Genomic DNA, 20,236 nt, shown 5'->3' with positions numbered 1-20,236 from the left:
GGGGGTTGCGGGAGAGCGCGAGAGGAGCTTCGGTTTGAGGGTTCGGTAAAGGCAACGCGCTGGCTCTCTCTCCTTCTCCCCCCCCCTCTCTCTCTCTCTCCCTCGCTCTTTCGCTCTTTCGCTCCCGTCCCCCTCCTCTCTCTCTCTCTCTCTCTCTCTCTCTCTCTCTCTCGGCGGTATGCGCGTTACAGTTGCCGGTCGTTGTCGTTACGCCTTTACAGGCTCAGCTCGCTCGCCCTCTTCGGGGGCAATATAACGAGGCTTCTTTTTCCCCGCGAGTCGCCGCGAGTTCCCGCGAGCCGCCGAGAAATCGTAACGATTAGTCGCGCGCAGGTCGTAACGTTCCACGGCACGTCGTTTGAATTTCTCGGCGGTCTTTCGCGGCGCGAAAGAAACGCGCGCGCGCGCGCGCGCGCACATGAGGGATCTCGGACGGGCCGTTCTCTCTTAAGGACGGAGCCGCGCGGGATTCGTGCGATAGTTACGGAATCGTCAAGAGCTCCGCGCTCTCAAGTTTGCTTCTTCTTCCTTCCCGCGAGGGCTCTCCGGATGAAACGGAATTCAATTTGCCGTCTCTTTGCCGCTCGGCGCCGACGCGACGTACTCGCGAGAATTGCCCAACGCCCGGCCGGTTCCCCCCTCTCTCTCCTCTCTCTCTCTCTCTCTCTCTCTCTCTCTCTCTCTCTCTCTCGCCGTCTCGCTCGCCAGAAGCAAATTCCCCGATAGCGCTACACCTATCGGGTGTTGCTCGTAAATCCACGACGCAGCGGCACCCGTCGCAGACACCACACCACCCGGTGGGTGCAATCTCCATCGAGATATCGGCTCTCCTCCGGCTCGCGGAGTGCCGCGGCGACGCAAAGCGCGGCGGTAGCCGCGCGCGCACCTGTGGCCTCGCGCCGTTTCTTTCCTCCCCTATTTGTCGTCGTTACTCATCGGCGATATCGCGAGAGGTGTATTTCACGTGTGGAGTCCGTTCCCCCTTACTTATACCCGCCCGGACGAGGCTGCCCCGGCTGCGCGGATTTACGTAACTGCAATAGCCATGAATGAGAGCGTTTCAAGGGAATCGCGCGTTGCTCTCGCCGGGCAGCAGCTTTGTACGCGCCAGCATAATCCGCCCGTTCTTCGTCCCTCTCGCGGCCGCGCGCGTTACGTGAATTTTCGGCCGAGCGCGCGGGTACCGCGGGCCAATCAAACGTCACGGGTCACTGGAGGTATTACCTAATATCGTTAATCCGCAGAGCTCCACGGATCCTCTCATGACCCTCCCGGTGCCTCCCGTCGGCTCGCACGGTGAAAGCCCGCGAGATCTTTTTCCTTTTTGCCAGCATTGTTCTTGGCTTATTGTTTCTCGTAAGCTACAACATTCGTACATTTGAAACTCGTCCGGAGGAAAATGGCAGCGAAAAAGGTCGGGGGAATCGGTTGACGTCCGGTGTCAGAGAACAGCGGTGAGTCGTGTGTGACGTGCGAGTTGTCTCGACTCAACCTTTACGATCAATTAATCGACGGGAATTATCGGATTCCGCTGCCGAGGCTAATTAACAGACAATTAAAACGACCGACCGGTGATCGCGAGGCGACGGCTGGCGAGGCGAGGCGAGGCGAGGCGAGGCGAGGCGCGACGACTCGACTCCGGCGAAACAGCCGCGGCGGCTACGTGTGCGTAAGCGGATCGGTGTGCAGCCGCCGCCAACGTCTCTCGTTAACGAGGCAGAAGCCATAGGCCAGCCCCAGCACGAAATACCGAAAGAACGCCCGAGGCCGCGCGTCTAGATCGGGCCCCACCGATAGAGCCGTAACGCCGAAAATTAGCGCCGTCCGAGAAACAAATACGAGAGGGAGCACGGCGGAAAGAAAGAGCGAGAGGAGAAGAATTTCGCCCGGCGATTTTGCTCGCACGGACAAGGAGGAAGGGAGGCAGGGAGGGCTCGCGCGATATCGTCGTGAGAGAGAAAAGGACAGACGCACACATTTATGGCGAAGAGAGAGAGAGAGAGAGAGAGAGAGAGAGAGAAGGAGAGAGGGGGGCGGGAGAGAGGATACGTGTGGCTCTCTCTCTCTCTCTCTCTCTCCCTCACTCGCTCGTCGAGTTATATCACGCACCGTCGCCGTCGTCGTCGTCGTCGCCGTCGTGCGAGAGCACATCACCGCGGGCCCCTGAGGTTTCGTGGAAGCGATCTCTCTTCCACCTGCCACACACTACGGAAGGTAGTACCCGGGGATGTACTGGGTGTCCCGGAAGTGCATCTCTGCGGTTAGCACTGAAACTGCAGACCGCACGCTTCCGTGTGGAAGGAGGAGGAGGAGGAGGAGAAGGAGGAGATGAGAGACTCGCCCTTGCGAGAGGGTCGTCGGCGTTGTCGGGTCGACGAGTCGTCGGGCGCACGGAGGATTGTCCTCGGCGGGTGAGATCGTGAATTAGCACGCACGAGCGAGGGGGAAAAGCGCGAAAAATTCGCGAGGTATGCACCGCGTGCCGAATTAACGCGCGTCGGCTGCCGCGTGCGAATGCCGATTAATTCCGCAAAGGATCACTGCAAATTGCACGCTCGATATTACGATAAATCGAATTCAATTTTTACGAGATACACATATCCGACGTACCGTTTAATCAGCGTGCCATTTGACACGATGCGCATCAACCCGCAAATACCGTTAGTTGTATTTTGCATACTGCATATCAATGCGACGCGATACTGTCAGCGCTCTACGTTTTAATATTTATATTGTCATTAATCGGACACGTCTATAAATGCTAATTGCGCTTCAATTACAAAGTGCGTAAAGTCCGAGAGAGCGAGAGAGAGAGAGAGAGCGAGAGAGAGAGAGAGAGAGAGAGAGAGAGAGAGAGAGAAAGGGAGGGAAGGGGGGAGGGAGAGAGAGAGAGAGAGAGAGAGAGAAAGTTAATTTTATGGGATTATATACTGTTATACAAAAGACGGGCCTGTCCAATCGACGATAATCGCGATAATCGCGATCATCATCGGCTTCGCCAGTGGGAAAGAACATAAATTATATCGATTAAAAAGATTGGCATCTCGCGCAACTTATTAGCGATGGCATCTTCGCGATACAGGTTCGCGCGCGGCACACCGATCGATCTCGGGAGAGTCTCGAAAATGGGAGTACACACCATATGCCATATGGGAGTGAACCGACATGCGCCGGTGATGATGGTGGTGGTGGTGGTGGTGGTGGTGGTGGTGGTGGTGGTGGTGCGCACAAAAAATTACTATGTGTAAAGCCCTTTGAACATTGTAGCGACGGACGAAGAATTGCAAACGGGAAACGAGCACGTCGGATGATCGAATGTCGGACAAAGCAGGTGCTGCTTCGCAAAGTTGCCGCGTTTTGCCGCGTTTTACTCCGCATTCTATTCCACTTCATCGCGCCTCCGATGCCTTCGCGATCGATCATCAAGAGATACGCTCCGCGCACGACCGCTGTTATCGCTTCTGAGATGTAATTGTGCGCGCGCGTACACGTACGTATAGCGATCGCGGAGAAAATAGGCTCTAGCGACAGGCGTGTGTGAGTGAAAAAATGCATTGTGCTTCGCGCTCGCGAAGTGCTCGACGTTCCCCCCCGTGTACGATTTCTTCACCGTTAAACCTTCACCTTCCAACGTGGACCGCGAGATCGAAGTTATCTTCGTGCTCTCGTTTTTTCTCGTGGATTGTGCAAAAAGAAATTATACAACTGCGTAATTAGATTTACACATTGTTTGTATCGCGGAACAGAGAGAGAAAGAGAGAAAGAGAACGAGAGAGGCAATAGGAAAAACTGTGAAAGAGAATTATCACTCTTACGCGCGGAGAGTAAAAATATATGAAAAATAACAAATATTTATTCGGTGGATAATTAATAACACGTGCGACGTGAAACACTTTTTTCAGATATGAGGGGACATTTTGTTGGAACCGTAACTTCCTACGCGTGAAAGCGATTGTTCTACCCGAATAAAGGAATTTGCACTTGGAAAAAATATGTTATTAGTACCCACCGGGAAAAAGTCTTTCATTCTTTAAATATTTTTTCCCTCGACGCAGAAAATCACGGGTCGTTTGAGCCGCGCTCGCAAATTTCGCTACTCGGAAATTACACGAAAGGATTACCGCCTCATTAACATCGAGAGATCACGTGATCCCGACTATATTCACCGGTCACCAATCGCGCTTCAAAATTAAAAAACCGATACAAAAGAAGTACCACTCGATCGACATGGGTCGTACGAACGCGCGCGCGCGCGCGCGCGCGTGCGTGCATTAATATGTGTGCGTGTGTGCGTGCGTGCGTGCGTGAGTCCTACATCATATATATTAATTTCCTCGAATACGATTTATCGCGCGTCCGAACTCGTTCCTTTTACGATCTAATTTTGTAGTATAATTGCGCCGACGTGGACAGTGGCGCGCGGCGCCGACAACGCGGCGTGGTCCGATCTGGCACCTAATTTCTTGTTCTTCCCGACAGTAACATAAACCGTAATGAGGATACGGTCATTCCGTTGCCGATAAATATCTCCGATGACTGCGGCCGCTGCCGCGTAGGGTTTCGATCGCGCCGTCGCCTTTCTCCGGAGCCTTTTCCCGTAATCTGTGCGGTCGTTAAAGCCGAGCGCGCCGCTCGATGACGATTCCTCGCCTCTTGAGGAATGTCACGTGGGTTCCACCCCTTTCCTTTACGAAGAGGCGTTTTGTCTTGAATTTTTTTCTCCTCGGGTCGGCCGATCGTGTCACACACCGCTCCCTGATTCGAACAGCTGGAATTCTTATTCGACTATTCGCTAGTCCTAACACGTCAAATGAAAGCAGCGACACTCGGGCGAGATCTGTTTAAAAATCCGCTTGATCCCGGCGCATTAATGAACATCGAGATATATCTATATATAGTTAATAAGACTCGCATTCTCGCGTAGGCTTGTTACGTAGAAAGCGGTAGGGCAATAAAAATCATATAAAAGAACACGCGCCACTTGGCGCTGGCTGGAGCGACACGTAATGAGCGGCGGGGGGGGGGGGGGGAACGTCGGTAGCGTCTCGAATTCGTGTCCGGGAAAATATAGCGGTCGTACGTCACCCGGTCGTTCGAGCAGCTGTTGTCGATCGGCGCCGGGCGTCCCTTATCGCGCCGTTTTCGAGTTATAGTTTTCAGCGATGATATGCTCGCGCACTGCCCGACTCAATGGGAATGGAAGACGAAGCTGTGGGGACGAGAGAGAAAGGGACAGAGAGAGAGAGAGAGAGAGAGAGAGAGAGAGAGAGAGAGAGAGAGAGAGAGAGAGAGAGAGAGAATGAGAGAGAGAGAATGAGCGGCGCTCAAAGACGCGTTATCGCACGATTTACAGCTTTCAGCATTCTCGTACGGCGACAACGCCGACGGCCGGTCATAATTTGTTTACTCGAATTGTCGCTCATTAGCGGCTGCTACGCGAGACCGGTCGGAGTTATGACCGACGGAAGAAGGGTCGCGTCGCGGGAAATCGACGACGCGCCGCTGTCGCGAGTTATTGGAGCCGCGACCGACCGACGCGACGACTCGGCTGCAAGCAAGCGCAGCGGAAAGATCTTAACCTTCGGTCTGATTTAAACCGATAACGCCCCGTGCTTTCTTCTTTTTTTTTGTTATTCCGAGGAGATCTCGCCGAGCGCGCGCGTGCGTGCGTGCGTGCGTGCGTGCGTGCACGCGCAACGGGCGCGCTGCCCTGGGAAAATCGGAGGTTCGCTCGCCGAGAGCGTTCGGATTCCGCGAGTGTCGTCGCGATCGGGATTTCCCAGACGTCCACATATCGCCGGCAATGTCCGGGATTTATGAAAAATTTTCTTTATACACGCGTTAGGAAAAAATAGATTTCTGTAAACTGCATTTCTCTAGTGTCGTTCTCCTTTCTTCGAGACTGTCTCCAGATTGTTCCACTTTCAAAATCTGGCATCGCCAATGCGCGCGCCTCTCTCGTTGCGATAACGAATTCCGGCCGCATGAATATATATTACGGGCGAAACGGCTGTTTACACGTCTCGAGGTGATTTCTCAATCGACCGAAAACAGAGACGGTGACGCACTTACGTCCGATTAATTTTCATGCGCGCCAATCAATTAAGCGTCGTGACGCTCGCGCTAATTTTGGAAGTGCAGTCTCTCCGCGTCTCCGCGTTCTTTCTTTCCTCCGTCGTTCTCCTTTTTTTATGCTCGCGCGATTAGCGAGCGTCGTCGGATTATATTCGGCCGCTCTTGGATATAATTTTATTATTTAATATTATATAAAATGACCTCACCTCCTCTACGTCAGCGCGTATTGCGACGTATCGCGACTTCGCGATTCGCTTGCTGACCTTTGGAACGCGAGCAAAACTTCATCGAGCGCCGACTCGATGAATCGTGATTAAAACTTTACTAAAGCATAAAATATATTACGCGCGGCTGGATCATGGGAGCATCCGCGTACAATCGCTCCTGTGTTCAACAGCGCACAGAACGACAGAGTGCTTCCCGGCGCATCGGCATTATGTAACCGGCCGGTCGCGTCTCGTCCACTTGGCAGATAAAAACGCCAAAGAAAAAAAAAAAAAAAAAAAAAAAAAGAAGAAAAACACGTAGAAAAATATGTAAAGTCCATGGCGTAGCATTCGCGACGCGCAGACAGCCTCTCGCTCGCCACGCTCGTTAGAGGATTCCCTCGCGTCCTCCCTCCGCGGGATATTTTGGCTCACATAGAGCGGATAATCCGGCTTAGTGTCCTCCGCGACGTGAATGTGAACGGCGTCTCGTTTATCGCGAGCGAATGCGCCGCCGCCGCCGCCGCCGCCGCCGGAGAAACTGATCCTGTCTTTCCATGCTCGCGGCCGAAACGGTCGACAACGAGACGAGTCGTCGCTCTCCCGCTCGACGGACAGTAGGCAGATGCCACTTGAAATCCCGCTACCTTTGCTTGCCTCCCCTCGCCGCGCCGGTCCGAGGCGATCGACCGATCTCTTTTCGACGGCCGGCTTTGATCGATGCATCCGGCGTCGTCTCCGGCAAAACGCCACGCGACGCTGCGTCGAGAGATTTCGTCGGGCCTCTTAATTAAATGTAAATCTACGGTCATCGCGTCATCGATCGCTCGCATATATTTCTCACGCGCTCTTTCATCCCGCTTTTTATATGTATATTTTTTTCTGTTTCGAAACACGCGCCGAAATACGCGCGATATGTGGCTTTCGACGCTCGATCTTCACGATGTAAATAATTTCGTCGGGGGGGGGGAGAGGGGGACGCAGGGCGATTCGTTGAAAGGTTACCGCAGCTCGAACAGGTGCATTCTCGTCCTCCGTGACACGAGAGGCGGAAGGAGGGCAGAGGATTAGATGCGCTCATTGTTCGTTATCGATAGCGACTGGCCACTTGATAGCTCGTATATACAGGACGTAACGGGACGTTTTATCTGTCACATACCATCGTCCCGGAGCAACACGTTTTGGCCTATTAATGCGCCCCCCCCCGTCAAACGTCGACGAATTTATATCGCCTAATTAGGGTAATGGAATCTTCCTCGATAATTTGGTCGTGAGAAACTGCTTATGGACGAGATGCGCTCATTAGCTGGAAGGTACGGTAACCGGCGTTTTTAAATATTCCGGAAACTACACTAATCGCGATGAAACTTGGGAGAAACACGCGAGACGAAGTTATATTTACGGGAATCGGTCGGATATCGAGAGCGCTTTCGAGAGGAGCATGTGAGAGGGAGACGACGTGGAGCAAAAAACTCGCCAAGCAGATTATTCTATCCTAGCTGGACACGTTAATACGATACACTTTGAGTGTTGATATCCTCCGGAGCAATATTCCGCGTGTGTGACTTTACTGGAAGAGTATCAGCGCGCACGACCGAGTCGCATCCTTTTTCCGCCTCGTGATTAGCGCGTGCGGGATATAATGCGGCTGTCCGGCGGCGCGGGATCCCTCGCGCGGAATTCCGAGGTTCGGCCGCGAAAAATGCGGTCGCGCGGAATTTTCATCAGAAGCGCCGAGTTACACGGCGGATCTCGCGTTTCGTCCGAAAAACGCGAGCCGCGATTTTCCAGGCTCCCTCTCGCGCGCGCGGCGCCTCGTCTCCGCCGCGCAGGTGTAAGCGCGCGCGCGCGCTTGTGTGTGTGTGTGTGTGTGAGTGAATGTGTGTCTCGTGTGTCTCTTCTTCGCCGGGTGAATATAATTCTTCGACGAAAGCGACGAGTGTCCCACGTACGTTCCTCGCTTCGCTGCCGGGCCGACGCGCCGCAGCCGTCGGTTTCTGGCTCGCGCGGGAGAACGAGGTCCGCTTTTTATTCCAGGGAACGCGCCTCGGAAGCCTCCAGCGCGCGTCCACCGGCTGACAGCGGCCGGGATTGACTCGTGCACGTTTCTATTCCAACCTTTCAGGATTCTACCAGGTGTCGTCGACGTGACTCGCGACGAGAGCGCGCGCGCGCGCGGGCGGCTCGCGATTTCGCGCGAGAAGCAAGACGACGAGCTCGTCGCGAATCGTCCTCGACCGCCGCGCCGTCGTACTCGAGCGGAGAGACACGGGGGATTGTTTGTTAATATTTAACACGCTCAACTTGAAAATGTATCCTCCTGATCTCCCGAGAGGCCGACGCGAGTTTGCTTTCAGCGCCATATGCGAGGACGGAATGTCCTTTTAATTAGCGAGACCGAGCACGCACGGGAGCGAGAGAGATACGAATCTAGTGACAGTTGCATGATAGTCTATAAATGAGTCCGCTTCAATCGAGCAAACTATCTAATCGAACTGTACATGTTGATCGGGGGTCTAGGCAGATGTTTCCTCAGATGAAGTTCCGAGTTTCCGGTCTGGACGCCAAGGCCAAGTACATCCTTCTGCTGGACATCGTTGCCGCCGACGACTACAGATACAAGTTCCACAACAGGTAGAGGTTTTGCGGGGTGTAGGGAGAGAGCGAAGGCACTCGTAAAAATATAATCGTCGCGGACAGTCTGCGTCTTAACGATCTCCCGAGGCTTTTCCCCGCGACCGCGTTACGCCGCGCACGCAAAACGCATCAGCGCGCCCTGCGATCTTGATACTTGCTTTCCTCCTCCTCCTCCTCCTCCTCCTCCTCCTCCTCCTCCTCCTCCTCCTCCTCGCGATGTCTCGTTCGTTCGATTTTTTTAATATCTCGTTCCTTTCTTCTCTCTCGAGTACTCGACTCGACGAGCGTACAAAGCGATCTTTTCGACGGGGATTAATCCGCCACGGAGATCCTTAAGACCGACGACTGTCCGCTTCAGCAGACGAGAGAGAAAGCAGCGCTTCTCGTAATGCGCCAAGTGTAAATTTGGCGCGCGCGCGCGCGCGTGCGATTCCCATTTTCCCGTGGGAAAACTCGACGAGGAAACTCAGCGGTGAACGAGATAGAACTAACGTATGCTGTGTTTGTCTTTTTTTGCGATTGCAAAATTGTTCGCAGACGCATGTTTCCCGCGTATAAAGTGAGGGTGTCCGGATTAGACAAGCAGGCTAGCTACATACTTCTAATGGACGTCGTGGCATCGGACGAATGCCGATATAAATTTCACAGCAGGTGATACCCCTGACCCTCCGCGATCAGAGCGATCCTGGCTCATTCTTTCCTGTCTTGCCGACTCAAAGTTTATTATTACGACTCAAAGTCGTCGCGCTGTCTCGCGCTCGTCCGCTCGCTCAGACGACGCGTCTTTCGATCGAGCGAGCGCGTATCTCTTGCTCGACCTTGCTAAAAAATCGAGTCGCGAGTTTGGAGATCACGTTTTTTACGAAGCGATGATCCTGGATCGATCTTTGATCGCGAAACACGTTATCTTGTTATCTCCGCCAAGAGCCTCTCCTGAAATAAGTGTGGAGCGTGCGCTGCGAACAATTCCTCATACTCGTCGAAAATAATTCGCTCGTAATGCTCCTGCATGCCCGTTTTGCATCGCGATTGTCCGCGGAATCGGTTAGCCCATCTAACCCCCCCCCCACACACCTACCCCTCCCCCGCCGTGTGCAAAAGTGCGGCGCCCGATCCCCGCGCTTGTCTCTTCTCTCGCGCGAGAAATCGATCACGTTCGGGTGTGCCGAGCGCTGATTTTCCCACGTGTTTACTTATCAAATAAATCCTCCTATATCGGCATATATCGTCGTCGTGCCGCGAATGAGACGATGTCAAAAGGAAGAAAAAAAAAAAAAGAAAAAAAAAGACAGACCATGAATGTTTAATCTCGTCGTAGAAGTCGCCGCATAGGAGGGTTACACGTACACCCATGGGAAATTATTTCGACTTGTATGGGGATCGCAAGCCTTCACATTCGCTAGACCGAGACGCCTCGCAAATCTCCGCGCCGCTATATTTTTGGTAATTACGTCGCGTGTTGCAAAGATCGCCTCAAGTCCGAGACGTCGCGCCGGTCTCCCGCGATCACCCGCGTGCTCCTCGCGATTTCGTTCAACTTCGGAGCGACTTCTCCTCCGAGCCGTTTCACTTGCCGAAGGGCGATCTTGTTTTCCCGCATCTTTCGCGCCAAGCTGCACCGCGGCAGACGTCGAGAGTCAGAAGAACGCCGACGGAGGGAAGGCCGCGATTAGCGCCTTCACGGCTTCCACGGCTCGGCTAAACTCACTCTCTCTCTCTCTCTCTCTCTCTCTCTCTTTCTCTCTCTCGCGAGGCATCTCGGACACCGGCGCTCGGACACAATCGAAACGCAGACCACAATGAACGATTACATCACGCCGGCGACCGCAGCCACTTTGGAACTCGTCGGACGAGTTCTTCCTACGGCCCCTCGCGCTCTCGAGATTTCGACCCACCTGCGACGATGAGGAATACTACGAACGGCGCGGACACGCCTCCCTTAAAAGACAACAATCGCGGCCGATTGACGCTCGCTCGCGGCCGGGGAAACTATCCGAGCCAACGAGGAACAGGGTCACTTCGATCCTCCTTTCGGCTCGTTCCGGATCATCGCTGGCTTGGTCACTTGCGTGTTGGGAAGATGCATGGGCGGGGAGGTTGCCATTACCTCGCGAGGAAATTGTTAGGATCTGCTTGATTATCGGAAGCACGGTCAGCTCCTCCTCGATTCAAACCGACTGAGAAAGAAAAGGAGGGAAAGAAAAAGAAAGAGAGAGAGAGAGAGAGAGAAAGAGACAGAGAGAGAAAGTCTAGAGATGTAATAAGACGCGGGGTGAAAAATTCAGCCAGAGGGGGGACGAGTCACAATCTGATCTATACGGATGCATATTATATCGGATAAGCAGAGGGTACATGGTTCTGAAAAATATCCTTCGTAGACGGGAAAAAATAATTCTGTTCGCAACTGTGAACGAAGGCCGCGAAAAGAAGTTAATAACAGCGGGCGCGAAAACGTTCGTTTGGACATTCAGCCGCGTTAAGATCGATCGAGATAACAGAGCAGCAATTGGCTCCGAGTGGAAATCTCCCGAAGGGGTCCTTCAGTCTCTGACGCGAGCGAGTCTTCGTCTGGTCCTTCTGGGAGCAGACAATTCGATTGCGCGCCCGACGCGGAGAGTTCTTTCTCTCCGCGTAGAATTTTTCTCCCGGGACGCGCGCGCGCGCGCGCGCGCGGAAGCTAAACTAAACTGCAAGATAAAGAGCCAGCGTTGAGATAAATTACAGCCCACCGGACAAAATTCGTTCCTTGCGGTCTGCGTTTCTAATCGCTCCCGACGATTCGAGTGCCCCCCCAGGCCCCCCCCCCGCCCCCCCCGAGTGACGACGAGGACCGCGCGGCCACGCGGTCCTCGTCGTCGCAGAGGCACGTTTCACGCGGCAGCGGCCGTCGCGCAGCCTTCTATAATGCATCATTCGTGTGTTGCGAGCAGTAGGTGGATGGTAGCGGGCAAGGCGGATCCGGAAATGCCGAAGAGGATGTACATACATCCGGACTCGCCGAGTAGCGGCGAGCAGTGGATGCAGAAGGTCGTGAGCTTCCACAAACTCAAGCTCACCAACAACATCAGCGACAAGCACGGCTTTGTAAGTACTGTACGTAACGCCAACCAAACAATTACTTACTTACTAGCCACTAAGCTTGCTCCTTTAGTTTGCAATTAATCGCTAACTCGGAGAGCCTGCCTGAAGGCGCGCACGCGCGCAGGCAGGCTCTGATCTAAATCGGCGAAACGACCGCGATCGCGAATATGCATGCAAGAGACGCGAGATCGCGGATTTCGCACGCGGGCCAATTTCCCCGCAATGACGATGACGATCGGTGGATGCAACGTGTAGAATTGAAGCGACACATCTCGCGAGAGAGTCTCTCCATGGCGCACGCTGCAGCTAGAGTTACCCCGAAACTGAAATATCATCGAAACCTGATATTTTTGCACAAAACGCGCGCTGCGCGCAATTAGCGATCCGCAAGAGAGCTTCGAGCTGGTTAGCGAGCTGCTCGACTGCTTTCGGCTGCCCCGCGTTCGAATAATAATAAGAGTAATAATCATTCTGTCGGCGTTAATCGGCCGGGCTCAGCAGCGAAGAGGCCGGCGAGAGAGCCTCGAGAGATCGGGACCGAGAGAAACCGGAAACGGAGCAGTCGCGCACCTTGAAAACGGCATCCCGAAGGAGACGCTGTCAGGCGCGCGCGCCTGGATCGGATTTCCGCGCGCGGATTCTTACCGCTATGTAATCCTGGGATTAAGTTATCGCGATGGATTTCGCCGTCAAGTAGTTTTGCCCTCTTTCCCTACCTCCCCGCCCTTCGAACCCAAACCTCCGACAAGCACGGCCTCGCACTCCCTTATTCATCCTCTTCCTCTCTATTAGCCTCGACCGCCTGCCCCCTTGGCCCCCTTCGCTCGCTCGCGCTCTCTCTCTCTCTCTCCCTCTCTCTCTCTCTCTCTCTCTCTCTCTCTCTCTCTCGTGTCTTTTCTCTCTCCGACGAAGAGGGCGCACGGAAGCCAGTATTAACTAAGGAAGACTGCCCCCTTTCTGCGTCCACGGCGCACGGTTCTCTGTCTCTTTCTCCCGGACCTGGGACCTCCTTTTTTCTTTTTTGCGAATCCTTTTTGCGGCAACCCGTCGGCGTCCTTTGAAGGATCTTGCATCGTTGGCTCGTGAAATCTAGTCCTCCTTACCCAGAGCCCACCGATGTCAATGGCTGGCTGTCGTCGCGCTGTGCGTGGCAGACCGACCTTTGTTAAGACCACTCTCTTCCCTTCTCTTCCTTCCTTCTAGTATCCTTTCTCTTTCTCTCTTTCTCCCCCCTCCCCCCCCTCTCTCTCTCTCTCTCTCTCTCTCTCTCTCTTCTTCTCCTCGACGTTTCTCCCGCTCTCTTTTTCGTAAACACTCGCGTAAACGCGTTTATGCGTCGGCTGAAGAAAGGAAGAGAGAGAGCGAGATGAAGGGCGAGTGAGGGGGACGAGTGAGAACTCGCGAGAGAGCGAACGAGATGAATACGCTGGTGGGCGAAGGGATCGAGCGAGAAGGGCTGGATGGAAAGAGAGCGAGAGGGAAAGACAGACAGCAGCGGGCAGATTGTCGCCGAAAGGTAATGTGGCCACGACATTATGCATGGTTCACGTGCATCGTACGACGCGGGCAGCGGGCATGCGTCTTCCGCTCTTAAGGACTCTCTCTCTTTCTCTCTCTTTCTCTTCCCCCCCCTCTCTCTCTCTCTCTCTCTCCTTCTTTCCCTCTCTCCGTCGTTCTGTCGCTCGCTGTCTGTCTCGGTGCGTGGAGTGCTCGGATCCAGTTTGTGCACGAACCCAGAAAATGCCTCTCGAAAAAAAAAAATCGACCGAACCCCTTCCTCGGCGGCTAATAGACCACGGTCCTTTTCACCTGGGCCAACCCTTTCCAGATATACGAAAGATCTGGTCGGGAGGGTCCTTTGAAGGATTACGTGTTTTTCACGCTACCTCAAAGCGCGAGTCTATAAAAGCGATCTCATACGGCTACGGTGGAGTACACTTGTTAAGTAACGCGAGGTATCATTATTCCCTGACAGAGCGGACGGCGCGTGGATCCTCCGGCCCTCGAGTGCGCATACGAGGTCTGAGAAGGAAAATCGATGCGTACGCGCAAATTGCGCGGCAGCATTATTGTCGATTTCCGACAAGTTGCAAATTCACTGCACCCGATGCAGCGTCTTTGTCGCGTGTCATCATCATCATCTTCGAATCATCCAATCGTCGCGCCGTCCTATCGAACCACACGCGAGAGAATACACGGAGCGTTTCGAGTAAACGCTACTCGTCCCGTGAGTTTACGCATCCGCGAGTCGTAAATTTAACATAAGCATCAAATTCACGGAAAAATGCCGAAATCCTAGATCCTACCAAGTTTACTTACTTTATAACCAGGAACGTTAAATTAAAACGATAATATCTCAAAGTCTTGCTCCGAGACAAAACAGACCGGGATGAAAAGTCAGATTCGGATCGCCTCTTGCGTAGGGTGTTGTAATACCTTCCAAGAGAGAGAGAGAGAGAACGAGTTCGTTGTTACCTCTTTGCCACACGCGACGGCTTTTCCGCACTCGAGTCGGTCAAAACGACGACGACGAAATCGTCAACCCCGCAGCCGTAGGGCCAGAGGTCTAGAGAGCCATCTCGAGACGTGACTTTAGCTTTTAACCCTAATTTTCGCAGCCCTCTTCGGGTACTCTCTACTTGGAGCGAGGGCGCCCGCAGATGCGAAAGAAAGCACAGAAATTAGCGTAAACAATCGGGAATCCTCTCGAGTATAATCCCGGCGTGCCGGAGTAGCGGGAGGACGAAGCACCGGGCCCTTTGTCGGGAAAGCCCGGCGTGGGGCAAACAAAAACGAGACACTGCCGAGTCACGGCCCTTCGAGATGTCTTCGAGGGCAATCCCGAGGCCCGCAAGGCCCACGAGAGCAAATATCGATGAAAGGCCGTCGAGGAGCGCAAACAGGACGCGCGCTGACTATGTACGTCAACGCGGCGCACGAAAACGGTCAGAGACATCCCCCGTCGTGGCCGACGACGGAAGGTGGAAGGACCTCGTTGCTCCCGTTTTATTAAAGTGACACCGCGTGCGCTTCCTCGGGCGCGCTGGTGTGCATTAAGCGTGGGAATGTTTGACAGGATAGAAACGGGGGCCGGATCCGTTCCTAGGTAGAAGCTGAGAATGTGTACATGCGTACACAGCGAGAGAGAGAGAGAGAGAGAGAGAGAGAGAGAGAGAGAGAGACCCATTGTGTCCAACTTGGCGATGGGATAATTTATCGGGATTTATTTACGTAAGAACAGAACTTGTCGACAACAATTTCAAAAACATTCATGAACACACGCGCGCGCATCGCAAAAGCGAAAGAGAATCCCCTTCCTAATTTTCCGGAAAGAAAAAGAATTCAGACAGAGGACAATCGGACGGAGCGACCGAGCGAAAGTCGATCGAATGAGCCTCGAACGGGTCTCGATATATTTGTCGTCGACGAACGCGCATTTATGGAAAGATTCTCATTCGGCGAATTTTCGCTCGCTCGCTCGCTCGCTCGTCGCTCGCGGGCCAGGTGGTGTTGGGCAGAGAGAATGGGGCACGAGATGGAATCGTATTCTCGTTTGATCCTCAAAGTATGTAGAAACGTGTGTATTCCGACGGGTGCACCGCTGCCGCTTCTAAATTATACCGCTCGACAGCCGATATTTTCGTCCTCCTAACTAGCCTCGGGCGCAATCCGGTGGCAAGTCCACGATACGCGGCTCTTTATTAATTGTCCACGATCCACGGCCGAAACGCGTTATCGTCATTACGGCTCGCCGCTAATGAAGTAGTTCGATTTGGCGATCGAGTCGGCGCGCCGCGGGACACCCGAAATACTGGAAATACTGGAATCACACCGACCTTCCTCCGCGCGCGTCGCCCAAGTCGTCGTTAGATGCGTTTCCATCGTTTTCTTCCCTTTCTCTCTCTCTCTCTCTCTCTCTCTCTCTCTCTTCCTTTGCTCCTCGGTCGCGATTACTCCTCGACAAAACGCTCCCAGCTGTATCCAAAATACACACGCCGCCCTTACGGCAGATATTCGAACGACTTCATTGTCCTGAAGCCGCTGCTAGTCATATTTCTTCAAAGGGCTGTCGCGGCCATTCGCATGCGAGCCCGTCGATGCGATTTATCAAGCACGCGTAGGACATGCATTTGTATTTCCGAACCGGACGTTTTTATCGAGACGCATTCAACCGACGCGGCCATTTGCATACTATAGCCGGGGATAATTTGCGTCGAGACTTTGCGGAATGAGCGTCAAGCTGGCGCGTAATTCAATGCAGAACTGACCCGACGCGATGACGAATAAGAATAATGATAAGAATGATCGACAACGTTCCCGCTCCTCGTCTCGCCTCGCCGCGCCGCGCCTCGTCTAATACCCCCGCGCCATTTGCATCGCAGTCTCTGACCTATATCCGAGCGAATGACATTCTGATGAGTCCCCGGCGAAGGTACAACCGAGGAACTATTTTGTAGGCGCGAAATTTCAATATCGTTCGGTACGTGCTCGACATATCGCACGGAATTCCGTTCGAAATCAATTTCCAATTTTCGCCCGGTCATGGCGCATGCACAGGCGCATCTATGTCCGCGCGGGTGGTAGAGAAAAAAAAAGCACACACATACACACGGCGAGAGCGGGGGAGAATTCCTTTTCCAATTTTCCGAAAAAAATTAAAATGGAGAACAATCGGTCTGTCGGACGGAGCGACCGAAACTCGATCAAATGTGCCTCGCAGCTTTAATTATCCAGCGCCCAGTGGCGGAGCTTACAGAAGCACGGTCGGCCGGACGGCGTTCGTGATTTGTTTAGTAATGGATACGTGCCTATAGTAGTGTTCGTTAGTTGACATTCAGCGATAGATCGATACGGGATGAAGTTTACCCGAGATGACGTTTCCCATCGCGCGCTCGTGTGATTTTTTCCTCTGTTCCTCCTCTCTCTCTCTTTTTTTTTTTTTTTTCGGTCAACGATTCGCCCTTCCCTCGCGCGTCGCGTCGCGTCGCGTCGCGTCGCGTCGCGCCGGCTTCCGGCGCGGCGAGAGCGTGAGATGCGCTCTTCCAAGACAGCGGTTTCCAGCGATGCGATTCGCGCTGCGCTGCATAGAACGCGCGGATCGATTGTCTCGCCGCTGGAAAACAATAACAAACCTTCGCGTCCGCGAACGTGACGGAGGCGTAACGCGCGCGCCGCGACGATCCGACTCTTGACACGTGTCCGGCGCGCCGCGTGCAAATGGGACACGCGGTTGGCCGCAAGCCGCACACGCGCACTCGCGTCTTGGGTGCAAGAAGACGCGCGGCGAATTGTATCGGTCGGCCAGGATATTAGATCGTCGCCTCGCGCGATGCACACCGCGCGCGCGGCGTCGCGTGCACGCACATTCGTTCGTTACGGGCGTCGCGTGTCCCGAGGCGTCGCCGTGCATGCGTGCGTGCGAGCTTCGGCTCTCGGCCGGCTCCGGGGCCATTTTGCTGTCCGCCGAGAGAGCGCGAGCAACACCGATTCGATACGTGTCGCGGAGCACTAAAGCCCGTCGCAGCTATCGGATGCCGCAGCCGTATCCTGGGATGCGTATCAGTCGCGAGAATCGAATCGCACGCACGCGCTCGCACCTTCTCGCTTCCCCCCTTGCTGGCCGCGAAGTCGACGAAAGGGATCGCGACGAAGAATCAGCGGGAGAAATCGCGCAAGAACCCGTGATAAAATCGGCCAAAAATTCGGCACGAGCAACGACACCGCAAGGATGCTTGTTCCTCTCGCAGTTTTCGGCTGCTGGCTTGCCGTCTTTCCACGCGAAAATCGAGTGTCCACTTTGTCTCTTCTCCTTTGATCCTTTCGGCGTCGATCGGTCGAGGACCAACGTACCGCGCGCGCGGTGTCCTTTTCCTTCGCTCGCTCACTTTGCTGACGTTATCGATTAAAAAGGAACACGACTGAGATGAGAGTCTCAGCAATCAGCTGTCGGTGTGCAGGGACCTTTACGCGGTCGCGAAGCGTCGTCCATCAATGAACGGCCGCGTTTATATCCGCGTTCGCACGCCATTGCGACGATTACGATCGTCGCGATTTCTGCAATTTGCGTAAGTTAACGCGAGCCGAGGAGATTGTTGTTTCGGCTTTACGGGCGCGCGTTCCGTCATTATTTACGGCGCATAAATCGCCGCTTAATATTCCCCCCGTGTCCGATGATAACGCAGCAGAATCCTTCGGCCGCGCGCTCGTCAGGATCCGTCTCCCTTTGTTCCCTTTTGTATTTATCTAATTATCCGTCAAGTGTATTCTTTATGCGCTGCTGGCCGCGCTTTGCGTTTCGGCGTTTTCAAGTTCATTAATACACACAACACACACATGCGCATGCATACGTACGCGCGGCAAACACGCTGCGCGTCCTTTGCCACCAATTTTTATCGCTCTTCTTATTTACATGCCGATAAGCTCTCGGCCGGGAGAGGGAAGTGAAAAATATCGCGCGCAGTGTCCAATGCAAATGACGCCGATTTCACACGCGTGACACACGTCCTCCTTTACTCCGCGCACTTCCCCTTCACCCAGCCGTGCCATTATCATCATTATTGCATCACCGCAGTCATTATCGCCATCTTTATCGTCACGAGTGGGTCGAGGAAGTGGGCGGTGGAATTCGAAAAATTCTGCTCCGCGCACGTCACTGTGCTCTCTCCTCGCAATTTCTAACTTTTTGCCTCGTCAAATGGCGTTCTCGGCAAACATCCGATGCACGCACACGTCACACCCGTCTTCGGAGCCGATGCTAAGAGAGCGAGAGTGGGCGAGAGACGGAGAGGGGGGGGGGAGTAGGAAGAGAGAGAGAGAGAGAGAGAGAGAGAGCTTCGCACGCAGACATTACTGAATCATTTGGCCGCGCGCGGCTGCGTTTCGCACGCACTTTGCAAATTTCCCCGGGGGTTCGCCCTGCGGTAACGATTCTACTCTACGAATTCCAGTCGATACGAGAAGAAAGGAGAGATCCCCGCAGTCCCCCCCTCCCCCCCGCGCATTATCGCCCGTCCGCGGCTTCGACATTTAGGCGCGCCGCCGCACGGTCGGCGGAAAATTTCCGCGATTCTCTTTGTCCCGCGGTGTAACTCCCTCCCGCGGCTCCTTCTCGGCCCCCATGGACCGCGCGAGAGCGACGTCATCGTCGTCGGGAGAGAGAGAGAGAGAGAGAGAGAGAGAGAGGCTCTGGGATCGGTAACTCCTGCTGCAACCGCCACCGTCCGGCGGCGTGAATTCCTGAATTCCTAATGAACGCAACACGAAACACAACAGGCAGGGGTGACGAGGGGGATGGAGGGAGGGGGGGGGGGCAGTTAGCCGTGACAGAGCGCGAAGCTCTCGGTCGCTCGTGGCGTGTGATCGAGAAATTTATATCGGAGAGATACGCCGTCTCCGCTCGCGGCACCCTATACTTTCGCCGTCGCATACCGCTCGTTTGGCCGGGTTTCAACACTCACTTTAAAACACCCCGGACTCTCAACGAGCGCGCTCATTTGCAGCTTCGCGCGCTTCCCGACGTGACCTATCTCTTAAAATTTTATGCTTCCCGAGAAACGTAGGGCCGAGAACGTAGCGGCGACGGGCGGGCACGCACGCACGCACGCACGCACGCACGCACGCATGCACGTAGCCGACCGGTTGGGAGGAGCTGGTCTCTCTCGGATTAAACGGCGATTAACGACCGCGCATTCCGTATCAAGACATCATCGTGCATCATCCGCGCGAAGAGCGCCAAGGGAGAGGAGAAGGGCAGAGAGAGAAGCCGGGACGACACCCGACTTCTCCGGTGCAATTTGCGTGCGTGCGTGCGTGCGTGCGTGCGTGCGTGCGTCCATCCGTTCGTCCGTCCGTCCGTCGACGAGCGAGAAACGGGCGTGGAATCCGGTCGGGCCGCACGGTGGCTTCTGATCGTTATAATAAATGGGATAATGACATAACGTGCACAAGAGCGCGCGCGGGTCCGCTCTAACGTAGTAATTGCCGCTTTCGGCTCGCGTTTCCCCGCGACTACGCCGACACCTCGGACGCGACGCGACGCGACGCGACGCGGCGGTCGGAATCGCCCTCGCAGGAGAAACAAGCAGCGCTCGGCCGGCGGACCCGACCGCCTACGTGGCTATTTGTTCGCGCGCGTAATCCGCGTAAATCGCGAAGAGGAAGGCCGCGCGCGCGCGCGCGACGTTCGCTCACCTCTCGCTTTCCCTTATCCACTTTTCCGTGAGCGGAGTCGCGCCTTT

At 54.5% G+C, this 20,236-nt stretch overlaps 1 protein-coding gene and 1 long non-coding RNA gene across 9 annotated transcripts in view; one reads left to right on the top strand and one right to left on the bottom strand.

The window, feature by feature from the left end:
- LOC112589311 (uncharacterized) overlaps positions 1-20,236 on the bottom strand; it is a 185,138-nt gene that overhangs the window by 58,101 nt on the left and 106,801 nt on the right. The gene's annotated exons all lie outside the window — the stretch shown is intronic.
- bi (T-box transcription factor bifid) overlaps positions 1-20,236 on the top strand; it is a 100,566-nt gene that overhangs the window by 29,117 nt on the left and 51,213 nt on the right. For 2 of the 7 annotated variants that reach the window (XM_025301983.1, XM_025301982.1), the window contains exons 3-5: positions 8,802-8,915; positions 9,456-9,569; positions 11,849-12,011. In XM_025301983.1, coding sequence (XP_025157768.1) covers positions 8,802-8,915; positions 9,456-9,569; positions 11,849-12,011 — 391 coding nt within the window. The remainder of the gene's footprint in view (positions 1-8,801; positions 8,916-9,455; positions 9,570-11,848; positions 12,012-20,236) is intronic. The other 5 variants (XM_025301984.1, XM_025301987.1, XM_019842569.2 and 2 more) reach the window with 4 other exon arrangements.

Source organism: Harpegnathos saltator, unplaced genomic scaffold (assembly GCF_003227715.2).
Source record: "Harpegnathos saltator strain DR-91 unplaced genomic scaffold, Hsal_v8.6 scaffold460, whole genome shotgun sequence".
Taxonomy (NCBI): domain Eukaryota; kingdom Metazoa; phylum Arthropoda; class Insecta; order Hymenoptera; family Formicidae; genus Harpegnathos; species Harpegnathos saltator.
Note: the sequence above shows the minus strand (reverse complement) of the source record. Positions and strands in the feature narration are given on the sequence as shown.